Raw genomic sequence first — 18,389 nt, forward strand, 5'->3', positions numbered from 1 at the left:
TGAGCGCCTTCCTGCACAAAAACAATCCTGCGTGCAGCGCAGGCTCCCTTAGAGCACGGTGCAAGGGGGCCTCTGTTGGCGCTACGCTGCCAAACAAGCGCCAGTGCTGGGACAAATGGCAGGAAGGCGCATTATTCTTTAAATACGGTGCATTCCTGCCCTTTCTCTGTCACGCAGCGCAGCACATCCCAGCAAGGTCACTCGCTGCGCTGCGTCACGATCTCGTAATATGCCCCTCAGTGTCTGTCGACTTGCGTTGCATTCACACCCTTGCCTCTTCCAGTGCACCTACGTTGCGGTAGCCCAGGCGCCCAAGACTCACGCCGTCATGCTCAGCAAGCCCGCCTGGATGTGGGGAGCAGAAATGGGAGCGAATGAGCACGGAGTCTGCATCGCCGGGGAGGCGGTGGTGACCAGAGAGGCGGCCCCTGAAGCTAAGGCCCTGCTGGGGGCAGACCTGGTCAGGTGAGTGGTCCCTGATCAATGTAAGGGTGATGAGGTGGGTGAAAGGGTGGCTCTGACCGGGTGTAGTGTGATGCCCAGGACTGCCAAAAAAGGATCATACAAATGTAAGGGCTGCAGAATCACGCATCAAGACTGTACCCACACCTCAGAAGGCATGAACAGGTAAAGCCAGCATTAAAACCTCTTCCCTAGCTGCCAGCAGAAGAAAGCATCAACTTTGAGGTTGTGTGCAAAGTACACCGGGCACACTGGAAGAAAGTCTGGCGCTGGGTGGGACATGCAAAATCTTGCTCCACACTACATACGAACCAGAAAACTCCATGCAGCTGCACCGAAGCAGCTCACAAAACAATCCTTCAGCAGGAAAAACATGAAGCAGATACCTAGGGGTGCAGACCCATAGATGTGAAACACTCTAAAGCTGACCTGGAGGGTGGAACCCAACTATCTGAGCTTCAGAAAACTCACAGAATCGGAGCTCCTCAGAATGGTCTTTCGCTTTGGTCAGAGACAGCACCCTGTGGACAATTGGACCCCTAGGGCATGTTACAGTAAGTGCCCTGGGGGCGCAACGGGCGTTTGAGCCCGCTTTGCATACCTCTAGGGCACTTTGATATTACAGAAGGGGCGCAGACACTTGTGTGTCACTTTGAGTAATAATAATAGCGGTGGCACACTTAAAGCGCCACTGCTATATCCAAGGGTATTCTCTTGTTTTCATGGGGGTTGCCCTATGCAAAAGAAGGAATTCCTTTGCCTCTGCACCTATGCTATATTACCGATGTGGGCGCAGAGGCAAAGATGATATCAGGAGGCGCATTACCAGTGTGCCAACTAAAAGGTGGTGCACTGTGAGAGTGCCCCCTGAGAGTAGCCCGCTGGACAGTAGTGGTCTGCCCCCTGCCAAAGTGGCGGGCCGGGCCAGAGGAGGGTGGTGGGGTGGGCAGGTTTGAGGGAGAAAAAAAAAGAAGTAAATAACCTTACATTAACACTGCCGCCTTTTCCAGTAGCATCGTGCTCTTCCTGCATCTAGGCACAGGCTCCCAGAATGCACTGCAGCCAATCCTGACTGACGCTGTATGAAAGTGGTTTCATAATTGGCTTGAGTGTCGGTAACGTGCGGTCCCAGGCAGAGTTGGAGCCTATGCCTGCTCTCTCCAGCCCCACCAACGCACCTTGGGCTGGAGAGAGCTTTGTTGCGCATGAGGGTTTGGCCGGCCTAAGACAGCCGGACAAACCCTCATGCGCAGTGAAGGGAGTGCCCACCACTCCCCCACCAGCAGTGTCGTCCCCTAGACCTGCCACCAAGACTCGTCAGAGTCCTAGGGGCGGATCCAGGGGATTAAAATAAAATGATAATAAAACTGGTTTAAAACCCGTTTTATTATCGTTGTATTTGCTGCTGGTTGGCGGCGATCCTCCGCTCTAATGGAGCGGCTGCTCCTGCCTCTGGAAGCGGGACCCCTCAGACATCCCCTTGCAGGCTGGTACACTCACTGACTGCACACCCCCTGCAAGGGGATCTCTAATCCCCTGTAAAAGTGCAGGCGCACTTCGATTGCTTGCACCGGGTTCACCTTTTAACCCCTTCGCTGCGGGGGTTATTCCCCCGCTGTGGTGGGGGGGAGGGGGCGCTCAGAGCGCCCGCATGCTCATGACGAGCTGAGCTCATCACAGGTGCATTGGCTCCCGTGGAACGTTCAGCACAGCAGGGGAATTCTCCCGGCACCTGAGCGTTCCACTGGCCATGACGAGCTGAGCTCGAGCATGGGAGGGGTTAATAGGTGCGCCCGGCGCAAACAATTAAAATGCATAATACGGACCCAGCTCTTCGTTAATCCTGGAGTTTGATTCAAACGGTGCAGCGCCCTGGAATAAAGGTGAGCCGAGGTTCAGTGCCATATAAAACTTCCAAATAAATGAACACCATGGCAGACACAGCAGGTCAATCCCTGTTTGTGGTGCATCAAGGGTAGGATTTCCCACTTTACATCATGACAAAGTACTTGCTCAATAGCATCTTTGCCAAGATGTAGGCATTATATTGCGAAATTTCCAAATTTCACTTCTAATAAAATAAACTGTGGTTAGCGCGAGATTCAGGGACCTGGTGTTCAGGGGGACATTGATAGACCCTCTGAGAAGAGGCTGTTCCCAACGATGGTAGTGAGCTGAACATTCGTAGACCTGGAAGTGAGTGCAAAAGTTCCAGCCCTGGAGGGGATGGAACATGCATGCCCTTGGTGGTGAGTGTAATCTATCTCCCCCGGTAGGGAGTGGAACATTCCTATTCCTGGTGGCGAGTGGGATACACCTCCCCGCTAGGGAGTGGGATATTCCTATTCCTGGTGGCGAGTGGGCTATACCTCCCCCGGTAGGGAGTGGGGGAGTCCTATCCCTGGTGGCGAGTGGGATATACCTCTCCCGATAGGGAATAGAACATTCCTATTCCTGGTGGCGATTGGGATATACCTCCCCCGGTAGGGAATAGAACATTCCTATTCCTGGTGGCGATTGGGATATACCTCCCCCGATAGGGAATAGAACATTCCTATTCCTGGTGGCGATTGGGATATACCTCCCCCGGTAGGGAATAGAACATTCCTATTCCTGGTGGTGAGTGGGATATACCTCCCCCGACAGGGTGTGGGACATTCCTATTCCTGGTGGCGAGTGGGATATACCTCCCCGATAGGGAGTGGGACATTGCTATTCCTAGTGGCGATTGGGATATACCTCCCCCGGTAGGGAATAGAACATTCCTATTCCTGGTGGTGAGTGGGATATACCTCCCCCGGTAGGGAATAGAACATTCCTATTCCTGGTGGTGAGTGGGATATACCTCCCCGATAGGGAGTGGGACATTGCTATTCCTAGTGGCGATTGGGATATACCTCCCCCGGTAGGGAATAGAACATTCCTATTCCTGGTGGTGAGTGGGATATACCTCCCCCGGTAGGGAATAGAACATTCCTATTCCTGGTGGTGAGTGGGATATACCTCCCCCGGTAGGGAATAGAACATTCCTATTCCTGGTGGTGAGTGGGATATACCTCCCCGATAGGGAGTGGGACATTGCTATTCCTAGTGGCGATTGGGATATACCTCCCCCGGTAGGGAATAGAACATTCCTATTCCTGGTGGTGAGTGGGATATACCTCCCCGATAGGGAGTGGGACATTGCTATTCCTAGTGGCGATTGGGATATACCTCCCCCGGTAGGGAATAGAACATTCCTATTCCTGGTGGTGAGTGGGATATACCTCCCCCGGTAGGGAATAGAACATTCCTATTCCTGGTGGTGAGTGGGATATACCTCCCCGATAGGGAGTGGGACATTGCTATTCCTAGTGGCGATTGGGATATACCTCCCCCGGTAGGGAATAGAACATTCCTATTCCTGGTGGTGAGTGGGATATACCTCCCCCGGTAGGGAATAGAACATTCCTATTCCTGGTGGTGAGTGGGATATACCTCCCCGATAGGGAGTGGGACATTGCTATTCCTGGTGGCGATTGGGATATACCTCCCCCGGTAGGGAATAGAACATTCCTATTCCTGGTGGTGAGTGGGATATACCTCCCCCGGTAGGGAATAGAACATTCCTATTCCTGGTGGTGAGTGGGATATACCTCCCCGATAGGGAGTGGGACATTGCTATTCCTAGTGGCGATTGGGATATACCTCCCCCGGTAGGGAATAGAACATTCCTATTCCTGGTGGTGAGTGGGATATACCTCCCCCGGTAGGGAATAGAACATTCCTATTCCTGGTGGTGAGTGGGATATACCTCCCCGATAGGGAGTGGGACATTGCTATTCCTAGTGGCGATTGGGATATACCTCCCCCGGTAGGGAATAGAACATTCCTATTCCTGGTGGTGAGTGGGATATACCTCCCCCGGTAGGGAATAGAACATTCCTATTCCTGGTGGTGAGTGGGATATACCTCCCCGATAGGGAGTGGGACATTGCTATTCCTAGTGGCGATTGGGATATACCTCCCCCGGTAGGGAATAGAACATTCCTATTCCTGGTGGTGAGTGGGATATACCTCCCCCGGTAGGGAATAGAACATTCCTATTCCTGGTGGTGAGTGGGATATACCTCCCCCGGTAGGGAATAGAACATTCCTATTCCTGGTGGTGAGTGGGATATACCTCTCCCGATAGGGAATAGAACATTCCTATTCCTGGTGGTGAGTGGGATATACCTCCCCCGGTATGGAGTGGGACATTCCTATTCTTGGGGGTGAGCGGGATGTAGCTCCCCCGGTAGGGAATGGAACATTCCTATTCCTGGTGGTGAGTGGGGTTTTTCCAGGCCTGAATGTGATCTGTAAATTATTGCTGGTTCTTTCTCTTTGTAGTGAGTGGGACATGCTGGCCCTATGAAAAAGATTGTAGGGTCAAAGGTCCCTGGTGCAACCGCAGTGTGCCATACAGCTCCTTATTTCATCATCCTGACAGACCTGAATGTTTCCAGCAACAGAGACTGGACATGCGCTCTATATGTTTTTGTTAATGCTCAGCTATAGGTGTAGGTACAGCCGAAGTAACTACCCCCTCATCTCCAGGCCAAGGCATGACTAGCAGCTACATAGAAGCAGAGGGGGACAGGCCTTCTGACCTGTATCCCAGTGGACAAACTGCCTACCTCCTCATCCTGATGACGTCATGGGTGGATCCCCAGTTCCCCATGAGTTCAGCGCTTTGACGCATGTGCAGTGGGGTACACATGTATGTTTGTAGCTCTAAGTGAAAGGCTTGCTGCTAAGGTGACCTGAAGAAGGAAGCAGTCTGCCTGGCCCCCTCAGAGCCGCCTTTATGTCAAGGCCAGAGCTGCAAGCTTTACTCGCAGAACGGGTAAGTTGACGCGACCCAGGCCTGTTCCTGCGTGAGATGCTCTGAGGCCGAGAAGGGAATCAAGCTGGAAGCCCAGTGGTTTGTTCATCTCACCGAGCTGTGATGCTGAGGTACCCAGATGAAATGTGCCAGGCCAGCCTTGGACCTGATGGTGTTAGAGTCATTGTAAACAACAGACACTTTCCATCGTGTTTGGAAAATGCTTGAGGCAGACTTTGGCCATTTCAGGCTGGAGTGGTAGTAAGGCGGTCTTCATCGGGCCATGTCCAGACCCGATATCTGGTTATCTGTTGACGGACAGACAGACCAGTAGATGACTCCCAGGTCCTCAATGCGCAAGCTGAAAATCACTGGCAAGAAGTTGGAAGCTTGTGAAAAGTAACCAAATATTCTTACATAAATCATTTAAACATCACAGTACACAGCTAGGACATGCACAGACAGTGCTTTTATTATCCCATTGCATAACGCTGCATAAATAGTCACAAGCTTAGGCATTTTAATTATGTAGATAGGCGTGTGTGCACCACTTAATCTGTGACACATGATTACAGCTTCCACTTCTCTCCTGATTCTGGGTTAAAAAAACTCTTGAAACAGTGTGTGGCGTGAAGATGCAAGGACACGACTCTTTTCTATTACAAATTCAAGGAGAAATTATTTCGATTTTTTCCTTGTAATCAAAATATTTTATGTGCGTAGTTTCTACATAAATATATATAAGGGCATAACATATGTCTAATTGTATTGCACATATTTCAGAGTTTATTAATGTATGCTACACATAGAGGAATATGCAACATATCTGATCAGAAGTAATAGACTAGGCTTTAGTTTCCCTCTCAGTACCAGTGCTTAACTTGAGACAGTGGTTTCTGGTGCTCAGCACTGGCATTTAATTGTCAACACTGCACTTATGACAGTCTGCCACATGGTGGTGCTGTTTGTCTAATTTAGACATAAGCACAGCAATTGTTGTTTATTAATTCAATATACATAAAAAATGCCTAATACCTGCCACCCAAGCCATCGCTTTGGAGGTCTGGAATAGTCTGTGTTGTCACACCTGTACGTCTGTGATGGTTAGTAGTTGTTGGTTTGGTACTGTCATTGACAGCACTCCTAGGGGCAATTGATGTTGCAAGCACCAGTGGCCTTCTGATGAGAGCCCTAGTACTTATCATTTTACAGATTAAGCTCTGCTCAGCACTTTTCTTGATCATGATTCTCTTTGTGTTCCAGGCTTGGTCTAGAAAGAAGCCAGTCTGCCAAGGATGCTCTGGATGTGATCGCGTCTCTTCTAGAGGAGCACGGCCAGGGTGGGAACTACTGCGAAGACGCGGGCACCTGCCACGCCTTCCAAAGTGCCTTCCTGATTGTGGACCACGCTGAAGCCTGGATCCTGGAGACCTCTGGGAGGTACTGGGCGGCGAAGAAAATCACAGGTCGGTTCAATCGCTTGGCGCGTCACAGCATGTATGGACTCTGTTAGAACTGGCTATTTCTGGTAGACTAAGGCTGACGCCAAAGCCAGGCAGAAACCACCATTCTAGTCAGGGCGAGGGAGTCACACGCCAAGATAACCCCTGCTCACCCCCTTGGTAGCTTGGCACGAGCAGTGAGGCTAAACTCGGAGGCAATGTGTAAAGCATTTGCGCCAGGACACAACAGCAACAACATCCTAGGCACACCACAAAAGGAACTCCACACATGGTTATATTAAAATAACTTTTGTATTGTCAAAACATATCAGATAAAAATCACACATGTACATTGTGCCAACTGGCACGGCAATATTCACAAGGGATTATGTACAGGACAGGGCCACATGGGCCACTGTCAGAATCAACACTTTGTAGATATAGAAATAGTACTTATAGAACTTAGAATAAGTATAGCAAAAAGAATAACAGTTGTAAATCACATCCAGTAACTACTGGGGACAGGTAAGTACCACCTATGCAACCCTAAAGACCTTAGGAGAATGTCACGCAGGGGACCAGGACCTCACTAGGACCACCTGTACTAAAAAGAACAACCACCTAAGTATCACACAGCATTTAGGGGTCTAAGAAAGAACACATTACCCATGATGCATAAATATACATTCAGAGGAGTAGTAAAGGGAAACACATGATGCATAAACCTACACATTCAGCGGTGTTAAGAACAAAGCACATGATGCAATAAAAATACATTCAGAGGTACCATAACAATACAATAGCGCAAAAGTCACATGATGTCTAAAAACATTCAGAGGTGCAGGAATAAAAACCATAAAATTGCGCACAACCTTACATAAGCCACCACCTGTGGCAATCCCTAGGCCAACTGGCCTTGTTGGGGCTAGGACGCCCTGAGTCTCAATGTCAGGGGCCTAAACGGTGCAGGTGCCCACTACTTGCTGGGCTCCTGGGAACATCACAAGGGCCTAAACGCTGCAGCTGGCACTAAGTGCTGCGCAGCTGTGACTGGCCGGGCACCTCTGTGCCATCTCTGTCCCTCTCAGGGACTCACTCTCCATCTAGCGCCTAAACGGTGCAGCTGCCCACTAATTGCTGGGCAGCTGGAGACAAACTGCGACAGGGCTCTCACTAGCCCTTAGGACACAAAACTGCGCCCACTGTTGGAGCCCACAGGCTCTACAGATAACATTGCCCCCAGGGAGCACACCGGCTCCTTTACCAATCATGCCCCTCATCCACCAGGCATTGGCACCACTGGCCGTGGGGACCCCCACTGGGGGCGCTTAAACAAGAATGTGCCCCAACGTTGGAGTCCCTCCTGGACTCGGAGAACAGAAATGCCCCTGGGAGCCTTCTAGGCTCCAGGAGCAATGAGGGGGGTCAACAACAGCTGTGGGGGCCCGGGGGCGGGCACCGATCATGTGCCCCGACATCACCCCCTTTGTACAACAAAGCCTGGGCCCCTCTGGGCCCGAATCACTACGGCGGCCGCGTCAAAGCAGCCCCCTTTTTATGCGGGGCTGCTCGAGAGCGATACACCGGCAGGGGGCCTCGCTCAACTTCCCCCCCAGCCGGCCTTTACTCACCGGCTCTGGGGCGATCTGCGGCTCTCTTCCTTTGGCGGCGGTAGCGCATGGCGGGGCTCTCCCTCCTCATGGGAGCCCCGCCTTTACAAAGCGCCCGCCTCGCCGTCCACCCGGTCCCCCATCTCGGGACCGGGACTCGAGGGGGAGCCTTCGTGGCTCCAAGGCAGCCCGTCTCCGCTCTCGGCCGCTCCTCTTCCTCACTCGGGGCTCCCTCTGCACACGGGAGCCCCAGCAGCCGGCCACACTCCTTCTCTCGGGGCTCCCTCTCGGTCACGGGAGCCCCGCAACGGCCGCCATCTTCTCTCTCCCTCACCGGGCCGGACTGGCCAATCAGTGCGCGGCATCGGGCGGGACTTCCTCCGGGAACCGGAAGTCCCGCCCCACATCAGGCACTCCGGTGCCTGACTTCCTGGTCGCGGCGCGAGGGCCGCGGCGGTGATTTCGCTGGCATAATGAGGGGTGGGCACCCTCGAAATCCCAAATAAAAGTAGAAACGGGGTGAGCACCCATTAGGCAATGAAATAAACGGGGTGGCACCCATCTATAAAAAATAATTAAATAAAGGTGCCGGGTGGGCACTGGCACTCACACAAAAAGCGCTCCCAAGCGCTAAAGGACCATCCACAGCGCTCCTAGCGCTAGATTAGCAACCAAGCGCTTCCAGGCGCTTTAGGCTACAATAAGCCCTGGCAAAAGCAAGGGAAAGTTCTCTGAAGGGAAATGCAGCTTCCCCATGCTGCCAAAGGTCCCAGAGATTCCCAGGGGGGCAAAGCAAAGTCCCCCCCATCAGCCCAAGCAAGGCAGAGGGGTCCCCCAGGAGTCCAGGAAAGGCCATCAGGTGTCCAGGGGCTGGGCAGGGCTCAGGGATTCCCCTGAGCCCAAGCAGCAGCACGCCCCTGGCAGATTCAAGTCCAAAAACAAGAACATTTTGGAAGGGGACACAGCCCCTTCTTATACACAAAAAGTATTTGAAGTCTTTGTGTAGGCAGTGTGAGAACCAGCTAGACTGGTTTAGAGGGAAGTCCCTTCAGTATCAGGGACAGAGGTGACAGTCGCCCAGCGGGGGGGTGGAGCCAGCATTGTGGCAGGCAGGCACAGCCCTTCACTATCAGGTGCTAATCTCCTCCCACTTCCCTGGCAGCAGATGCTGCCTTTCATCCACGGGCTGACTCAGACAACCTCCTGGGGCTCTGCAGCCCCTGTCACACTCAAACCAGACAGTCAATCCACAAGCAGGCCCAGGCACTCCTGGGCCAGGCTCACCAGCCAATCACGTGCCAGCAGACTCACTACACAAATATGCCAACTTCTAAAAGTGGTACTTCTAGACTAGACACAACCATGCCGCATACACCATTACGCAGCATTCAATCTCACGAGTTCACACATATCAAACTCGACCCTGCAGTCCCCACACATCAGGAACTACCATGGGCATCCATATTCCCCATTCATTCCTATGGGAGGGCAGGTCACTCACCACGCATACACAGAGAGCACACGCACTTTACACTGTACCACAGTGAAAAAGTACGCAGAGGCCTAAAATCACCAACCCAGGTTCCAGAAACAGGCTAGGAAAAAGCAAAAAGTTTCGGGGTGAACCTGCCAAAAAGGGCCAGGTCCAACAGACTCTTTTAACGTAAAATAGAGAACTGCGATGCTACTAACTAAACACACTGGTCTGAGTGCCTTTTCCTCTTTTCTTCAACATTTGTTTATTTAACTTCTAAAAAGAAACAACTGCATGGTTGTGTGTCATTTCAGTTCTGAGACTCACATTGAGTTAGACACTCGTTCAGTTGCAGGGCGATTCACAAAGGTAACTTACACTTGTGAGTACATTTATGTCTTTAATTTACTCTTACACCTTTAAGTAAATTTACACCTAGTGGTTATTCACAAAATCTGAGTGTACATTTACTCAAATACGTAAGTTACATGTCGCCACTTGCTTAAAAAGGGCGGAGCTTAACTTACAAGTGCAAGTTACTACGAAAAAGTGCAACATTCTCCCATAGAAAATAATTAAGGTAGGAACTTTAAATAAAACCCCTTAGAGAATAATATTAAATGAAATTATTTAAAATTGTTATAGATCTAAAAAAATATAATTTAATGTTGAAAATAATTAAAGAACTAGTAAATATATATTGTTTACTTTAGGTGGAAATCATATTTTTATTAAACTTCGTTTTAAAAAATACAAATATTTATGTTAACTATTTAATTCAAAATTAAGTTAACATTGCTGTAGCATTTTTATTTAGTTCCATATATAACAAAAATATATACAATTAATGTTTAATATTACTCTTAACACATTTTTTTGCAATTCTTTGAGTTTGATACTCAGGGTTTCTTTTACTTGGTAGTGTGGATTTTCCAAGAGTTAATCCTAGAAAGTCCTAGGGGCATATTACCAACGATTAGCGATATTTATCGCTAACGATGCTTAGCAACGAAATTTTTAACGCTAAGCATCGCCGGAAATTATCGCAGAGATAACTTGCTATTAGCATGGTTTATCTCAGAAGTGATAAAAATCCTCGCACTAACTGCCAAATGAGAGATTATCGCTGGAAAACCAACGATAATCTCTCGAAGTTTGGCGTTAGCTTGATGATAGGGGCTCACAAAAATAGCCATGATATCCACCTTCCATAGGATATCATGGCTAAGTCAGAAAAATACCAGGTGTAAAAAAAGCAGTGCTAACCTCGGTTAGCGCTGCTTTTTTTATCACTAACAGGGTTAGCGAAATCCTTGATAATAGGAGAAATGTCGCTTAACAACATTTCTCCTATTATTTTTCTCTGGAACGCCCCCTTTGCATCTCATTAGAGATGCAAGGGGAAGCGTAGAGAAAAAGGGTGCTAACATGCGAATTTGCGTGTTAGCACCCTGTTGCTGATAGGGAGATAATTTTATTTCCGCTTTCTTGGCTTTTAAAGCCAAAAAAGCGGAGATAAATCCCTTGATAATATGCCCCCTACTTTTATTAAATGCACTAAGGCTTGTTCATAACTAGTTTCCTGTAAAAACTAATTATGAATGACTGATAATATGGAATCAAAGGGTTCCATGTTTAAATATCGAAAACAAAAATATAGTTTACAAAAATATAGATGTAAAAATATCGATTACAAAAATATCGACTCCCTATACTTAAACAGGTAAGTACAATAATATCAACTCAAAAATATAGATGTAAAAAATATAGATGTAAAAAATATCGACTTTAAAAAATAATATAACTTAAATTAAATAATTAAATATTATTAATAGTATTAACAAAATTAATTAAATTACATTTATATTTTAACTATTTATAACAAATAAACGTAATTTAATCAATATAAACATAATAAATGTGTACATATACATATATTTTCTTAAATACATTTTATTATTATCTTTATTTAATTTATAAACTTTAATAGTTATATAAAAATAAAATAAACACATATATAAAACATTTTGAATAAAATAAAATATTCTATACTTAATTAACATATTAAAGTATTAAAAAATAATAATACATACATTTAATAACAAAATAAAAACATTAGTAGTTAAAACATTTGATAGCGAAGGGGTAAAAATTACTATTTCCACTCCAGTGAGTGCAACAGTAGGGAAAGCACTGGATAGCGTAGGGGTAAAAATTACTATTCCCACTCCAGAGGGTGCAACAATAGGAAAAGCGTTAGATAGCGTAGGGGTAAAAATGACTATTCCCACTCCAAAGGGTGCAACAGTAGGGAAAGCGTTGGATAGCGTAGGGGTAAAAATTACTATTCGCACTCCAGAGAGTGCAACAGTAGGGAAAGCGTTGGATAGCGTAGGGATACAAATTACTATTCCCACACCAGAGAGTGCAACAGTAGGGAAAGCGTTGGATAGCGTAGGGCTAAAAATTACTATTCCGACTCCAGTGAGTGCAACAGTAGGGAAAGCGCTGGATAGCGTAGGGGTAAAAATTACTATTCCCACTCCAGAGGGTGCAACAGTAGGGAAAGCGTTGGATAGCGTAGGGGGTAAAAATTACTATTCCGACTCCAGTGAGTTCAACAGTAGGGAAAGCGCTGGATAGCGTAGGGGTAAAAATTACTTTTCCCACTCCAGAGGGTGCAACAGTAGGGAAAGCATTGGATAGCGTAGGGGTAAAAATTACTATTCCCCCTCCAAAGGGTGCAACAGTAGGGAAAGCGTTGGATAGCGTAGGGGTAAAAATTACTATTCCCACTCCAGTGAGTGCAGCAGTAGGGAAAGCGTTGGATAGCGTAGGGGTAAAAATTACTATTCCCACTCCAGAGGGTGCAACAGTAGGGAAAGCGTTGGATAGCGTAGGGGTAAAAATTACTATTCCCACTCCAAAGGGTGCAACAGTAGGGAAAGCGTTGGATGGCGTAGGGGTAAAAATTACTATTCCCACTCCAGAGAGTGAAACAGTAGGGAAAGCGTTGGATAGCGTAAGGGTAAAAATTACTATTCCCACTCCAGAGGGTGCAACAGTAGGGAAAGCGTTGGATAGCTTAGGGGTAAAAATTACTATTCCCACTCCAAAGGGTGCAACAGTAGGGAAAGCATCGGATAGCGTAGGGGTAAAAATTACTATTCCCACTCCAGTGAGTGCAACAGTAGGGAAAGCGTTGGATAGCGTAGGGGTAAAAATTACTATTCCCACTCCAAAGGGTGCAACAGTAGGGAAAGCGTTGGATAGCGTAGGGGTGAAAATTACTATTTCCACTCCAGTGAGTGCAATAGTAGAGAAAGCGCTGGAACCCAAAACAATAAAAAAAGAAACTATCACATTTTTTATTAAATTTAATTTCCAATATAAACATAATTAATATATACATTTAAATATATTATTATTAACAAAGATAATTAAAAAAAAAATAATTACACATTATTTAACACTATAATATCCACCACACACACCTAAAATTATTTACACAATTACATTTAATATTTACTAATTAATTAATGAAAATGTATGTATTTTTTAAATTAATTCATTCATTTCCAGCTTTCACACATATACACTTATAAACACCAAAACACAAACCTAACATTAATGATACATTTACAATTAATAATTACTAATTAATGGTAATTAATTTAAAATGTATTTAATAATTAATCAATAAAAAATTAATTACTTCACACCATTTACACATATAAACTCCACAACACACACCTAAAATTAATTAAACAATTAACATAATTAATTAATAATTGACTAATTGAAATTAATTAACAACTAATTATTAAACAATTATTAATAAATTAACACATTAATTAATCAATTACTTTTATATAATTAAATTACTTCCCACCATATTCCCCTATAAACCCACAACCCGCTACGGAAAAAATAACACAAAATTCAACATAAAATACATTAATAACTAATACAATTCCAAAACATATAATAAAATGACAAACAATTCTCATTAAAAACACTAAAATACATAACATTATTAAAAAATCGATATTTTTGTAAACTATATTTTTGTAAACGATATTTATTACAACTATAATATTGTTATCGATATTACTTACCTGTCAGTCGATATTCTGGTCAAACTATATTTTTGTTGTCGATATTTCTTCAACTCGATATTTCTGCGGGGATATTAATGTAACACGATATTTCTCCGTCGATATTCCTTCTCTGCACCCAATCAAAGCTATGCGTTAGGATCAAATTAAACACAATTTTCCTTAAGGAAGCCATTTCAAATCTTGTGAAACACATGTTGGGAAGGATAGAAATAATAATATCACTTCTTTTGAATAGGAGAAACTGCGATTATCAAACTCAGAATTATGGCTGAGATTGTTGGAGCCTTTCTTGATTAGTATCTGGGTGACCAGGGGTGGCCACCAGAGGAGGCACAACAAATGACAGGCGATCTTTGTCCGCGATGTATCCGCAGATCTCTAAGTACAGATAGGACAACCTTGATGCCCCTTGTTGACCAGATGTTGTACACGTGTATATGTGTTGGCCCGCAGCGGAATGATATATCGACGGAGCCTGCATGCGTGCTGCTGTCTCATCGTCTTTTTTCTATGTGCAGAGGGAGTGCGGTGTGTCGGCAGCCACCTACAGTTAACCACCACAATGGATGCCGAGCACCCTCAGCTCAGGGACCACGCCGCAAGTGAAGGCTGGTGGGATGGACAGACAGAGTTCAACTTCTCGCAAGTCTTTTCTGATGGTGAGGAACAGGAGGACACCTGCTCGGCCGCTGCACATCTGGAAAATTTAGCCGGTGAGTTTCTATATATTGTTCATCGTTTGACTTCTTCAAATTGCTGGCTCCTAATCGGAAAGACCTTCTGCAAAATAGTTTCTTCATGCCTTATGGCCTGATTTAGATCTTCTAAACAAGAAAGGGGGGGCTAGTCAGGTATGATTTGTTTATGTTTTTCTGTGAACACACCCAGCCTGAGAGTGCTGCATGGTCAGTATTTTCTTTTACATTTATTTTTTATAGTTTCAAAAAATATATTTTACATTTCTCTTTTGTATATCGTGAAAACAGACAATCATCAAACAATAAAGAATGCATTCAAAAGACAATGTGCACAATATATACAGGTGATCAATATATACATCATCAATACAAAACGATTGCAATGAAACCAGAACAAGAATGGACAACACATTTCATAGAAACTGCCTGCTAGTCTTACTGAGCCAGTGATTAGACATAGTGGCACTCTTCCTCTTTGTCACTGGCTCGGGGCCGAGCCAGTGACAAAGAGGAAGAGTGCCACTAGAGACTTAAACAAAGTCACACCCCTAGTCCCTAGTTGTGCAACTATATTAATGTCTAATCACTGGCTCAGTAAGACTAGCAGGCAGTTTCTATGAAATGTGTTGTCCGCTGGTCTTCAGTTACAAAATCAGAAGGACTGGTGCCTTTCTTTATTAAAATAATTTCACTTAGGCATCACATTTACTTAATTTGTTTAATACCATTCTTGTTCTGGTTTCATTGCAATCGTTTTGTATTGATGATGTATATATTGATCACCTGTATATATTGTGCACATTGTCTTTTGAATGCATTCTTTATTGTTTGATGATTGTCTGTTTTCACGATATACAAAAGAGAAATGTAAAATATATTTTTTGAAACTATAAAAAATAAATGTAAAAGAAAATACTGACCATGCAGCACTCTCAGGCTGGGTGTGTTCACAGAAAAACATAAACAAATCATACCTGACTAGCCCCCCCTTTCTTGTTTAGAATATTGTAGTGGTCCAAGCTAGTCAGAGACTGGACCCAAACCTTCTTCGGTTGCCCTGATTTAGATCTTGGCAGATGGGTTACTCCATCACAACGGTGATGGATAACCCGACCCATATAAATCCCGTTATATCCAATGGGATTTATATTTCGTTGGACTGGAGATCCGGCACCTTTGTGATGGAGTACCCCATCCACCAAGATCTAAATCAGGTGACCATATTCCCAAAACAAAAAACTGGGGCAGGTCATAAACATAGAAGTAGGACTACAGTTTACTCTGGTGGCTGGGTCTTGGTGCCGGCAGTGACCTCGGACTCCAGTGAGCAGGGTCATGTTGGCGATTTGGACACGCTGTTGCCCCGATGACTGGCATAGTGACAATCCTGCTGCTTTGTAGACAGAGAAGGGAAATCCCGAGAGAAAATGTCTCTCTTTAAAGGATTTCCCTTCCCACAACAACTTCATCTGGAGTGACGTTTTGCCGTAACATCTCCAGTAGTCAAAAGTCAGTATGCGCACATATTTTTAACACCAGTGTGTACTCAGCCACTACTCAAAAACCGGGACATTTATTCAGTTTGGAGGAAAGTGTTGGGACACCTCACAAAAAACCGGGACCGTCCGGGGGAAACCGGGACGTCTGGTCACCCTAGCTTTAAAGAAATCTCCTTCTGTCTATTTCACCTCCAAAATGCGAGGGCTCAAATGTAATCATGAAGTAATCATGCATGGATTCCGAAAGGGGAGCTCCGACTGGTACCCCAAATATGCCCACACCTCACACCCACCCATGCTGTTTGTCTGAGACAGTTTTGCATTCTTTGTGATGTTGATGAGATATTTGGTTCCAAAGGTGCGAAAGAACCTCTTACACACATCGGGGCATATTATCAAGGACCGGTGTTAACATTATCGCCGTTTTATCGGCAGGAAACTGCAGATAAAACGGCGATAATGGGCTTGATAATACGCCCTTGTTAATTCCCATAGAAGCCCATGTTAACATCAGAACATGGGCTTCTATGGGAATTAACAAGGGCGTATTATCAAGCCCATTATCGCAGTTTTATCGGCAGTTTCCTGCCGATAAAACGGCTATAGTTTTAACACAGGTCCTTGATAATATGCCCCATTGTGTTGCCCTTTAAGGACCTCCACGTATCTCACTGAGTGATCTGCAGACCGTGCTCTGGCTCCCACCCCGCGCCAGTGTGAGTGACTGAGACCACAGGGTGAATACTGATGGTTCCTAGGTGGGCACCAGAGAGCCTTTCAAATGTTCCATGCTGTGTGAGGTTGGAGGAGGGATGGGCAGAATGCCTTTGCAGTGGGTGATGGAAGTTCAGTGTCGGGTTCAAAGGCAAGTATCTCAGCTGCTAGACCAGAAATAGGAGTTCCCTGTGTGGGGCCACTACAGAGTGCAGCTAGGATGAGGGTTAATGCGCCTCCTGCAAAGCACATCAGGTTGCACGCAGATGAGAGATTTTTATTTTATGTAGTTATGTTTATTTTATTTTTTTATTTTACAGAGTTTTATATAGCGCAAACTTGAGCCGGTATCAGAGCGCTTTACATAGCACCAGTTGCGTTACATGAGGACACATTCATCATTTTTTTTTGTTCGGCCCGAAGAGATTAGGGCCCGATGTAGGTAAATCCCATTTACCGATTTTGAAATACCGAATCTTACCGATTCGGTATTCAAAAACCGGTAAATGGGATGTAGGTCCCAACATCTGGATTCGTTACCGAATCCTTAACAATTCTTAAATTACCGATTTGGTAAATACCGAATCGGTAATGCCCATTCATTCCTATGGGCTTTGAAGCCCATAGGAATGATTAGGCATTACCGATTCGGTATTTACCGAATCGGTAATTAAAGAATTCACAAGGGTGCAGGGGGTGTCACTTTGACACCCTCTAGCACCCCCAAAACGGCCATGTGTGCAATGTGGCACACAGACATGCCCTAAGGGCACGTCTGTCTGTCACATGGCACATGTGTACATGCACAGATGTGCATGTACACAGGAATCGGTTTTTTACCATGGATTTGTATTCCATGGTAAAATACCGATTCTGTAAGCCATGTGCTGCCGGAACATAGGCTACCTACATTGCATTTTCGGTAATTTTACCGAATCGTTATCATTACCGAATCGGTAAATATTACCGACTCGGTAAATTTACCGATTCGGTAATGATAACGAATCGGTAAAATTACCGAAAATGTGCCCCTACATCTCCATAGCCCTTTACCGATCGGAAACGGCCGAAAATCGGTATTTTCGGCCGATTCCGATCGGTAAAGGGCTACCTACATCGGGCCCTAAGTGATTTGTCCAGAATCACAGGTTGTTCAGCGTCATTGCTGAGACTCAAACCCGGTTCCCCAGATTTGAGGTCGACTGCCCTGGCCGTGAGGCCAACCCCTCTCTCCAATTAAGTGGAATACTGCTTTTAACACAGAAATCAGTTTGTTTCTTGAGGTTCATAAATTGTAATCCTTCTAATATAGCACAGTGAGCTATGAAGGACATGTGACTCCTACACTTTGTAACACTCACTGTCTTATGCAACACATCCTGTACATTGATTTACACATTTATATTATTTGTCAATGTATAATGTGTACTTGTGATGTAAAGTGCTCTGACACCTTACAATGCGATAAGTAGCGCTATAAAAGAAATAAAACAAAAAATTGGTATTTAAATTATTTGTTTAAA

General features: G+C 45.5%; 1 protein-coding gene across 1 annotated transcript in view; it reads left to right on the top strand.

The window, feature by feature from the left end:
• The window catches only part of SCRN1 (secernin 1), an 88,905-nt gene that overhangs the window by 24,150 nt on the left and 46,366 nt on the right, over positions 1-18,389 (top strand). Inside the window, exons 3-5 of the mRNA XM_078664470.1 lie at positions 284-465; positions 6,572-6,774; positions 14,474-14,668. Of these exons, the coding sequence (XP_078520596.1) occupies positions 284-465; positions 6,572-6,774; positions 14,474-14,668 (580 nt within the window). The remainder of the gene's footprint in view (positions 1-283; positions 466-6,571; positions 6,775-14,473; positions 14,669-18,389) is intronic.

The sequence above is a fragment of the Lissotriton helveticus genome, chromosome 10, assembly GCF_964261635.1.
Source record: "Lissotriton helveticus chromosome 10, aLisHel1.1, whole genome shotgun sequence".
NCBI classification, from domain to species: Eukaryota; Metazoa; Chordata; class Amphibia; order Caudata; family Salamandridae; genus Lissotriton; species Lissotriton helveticus.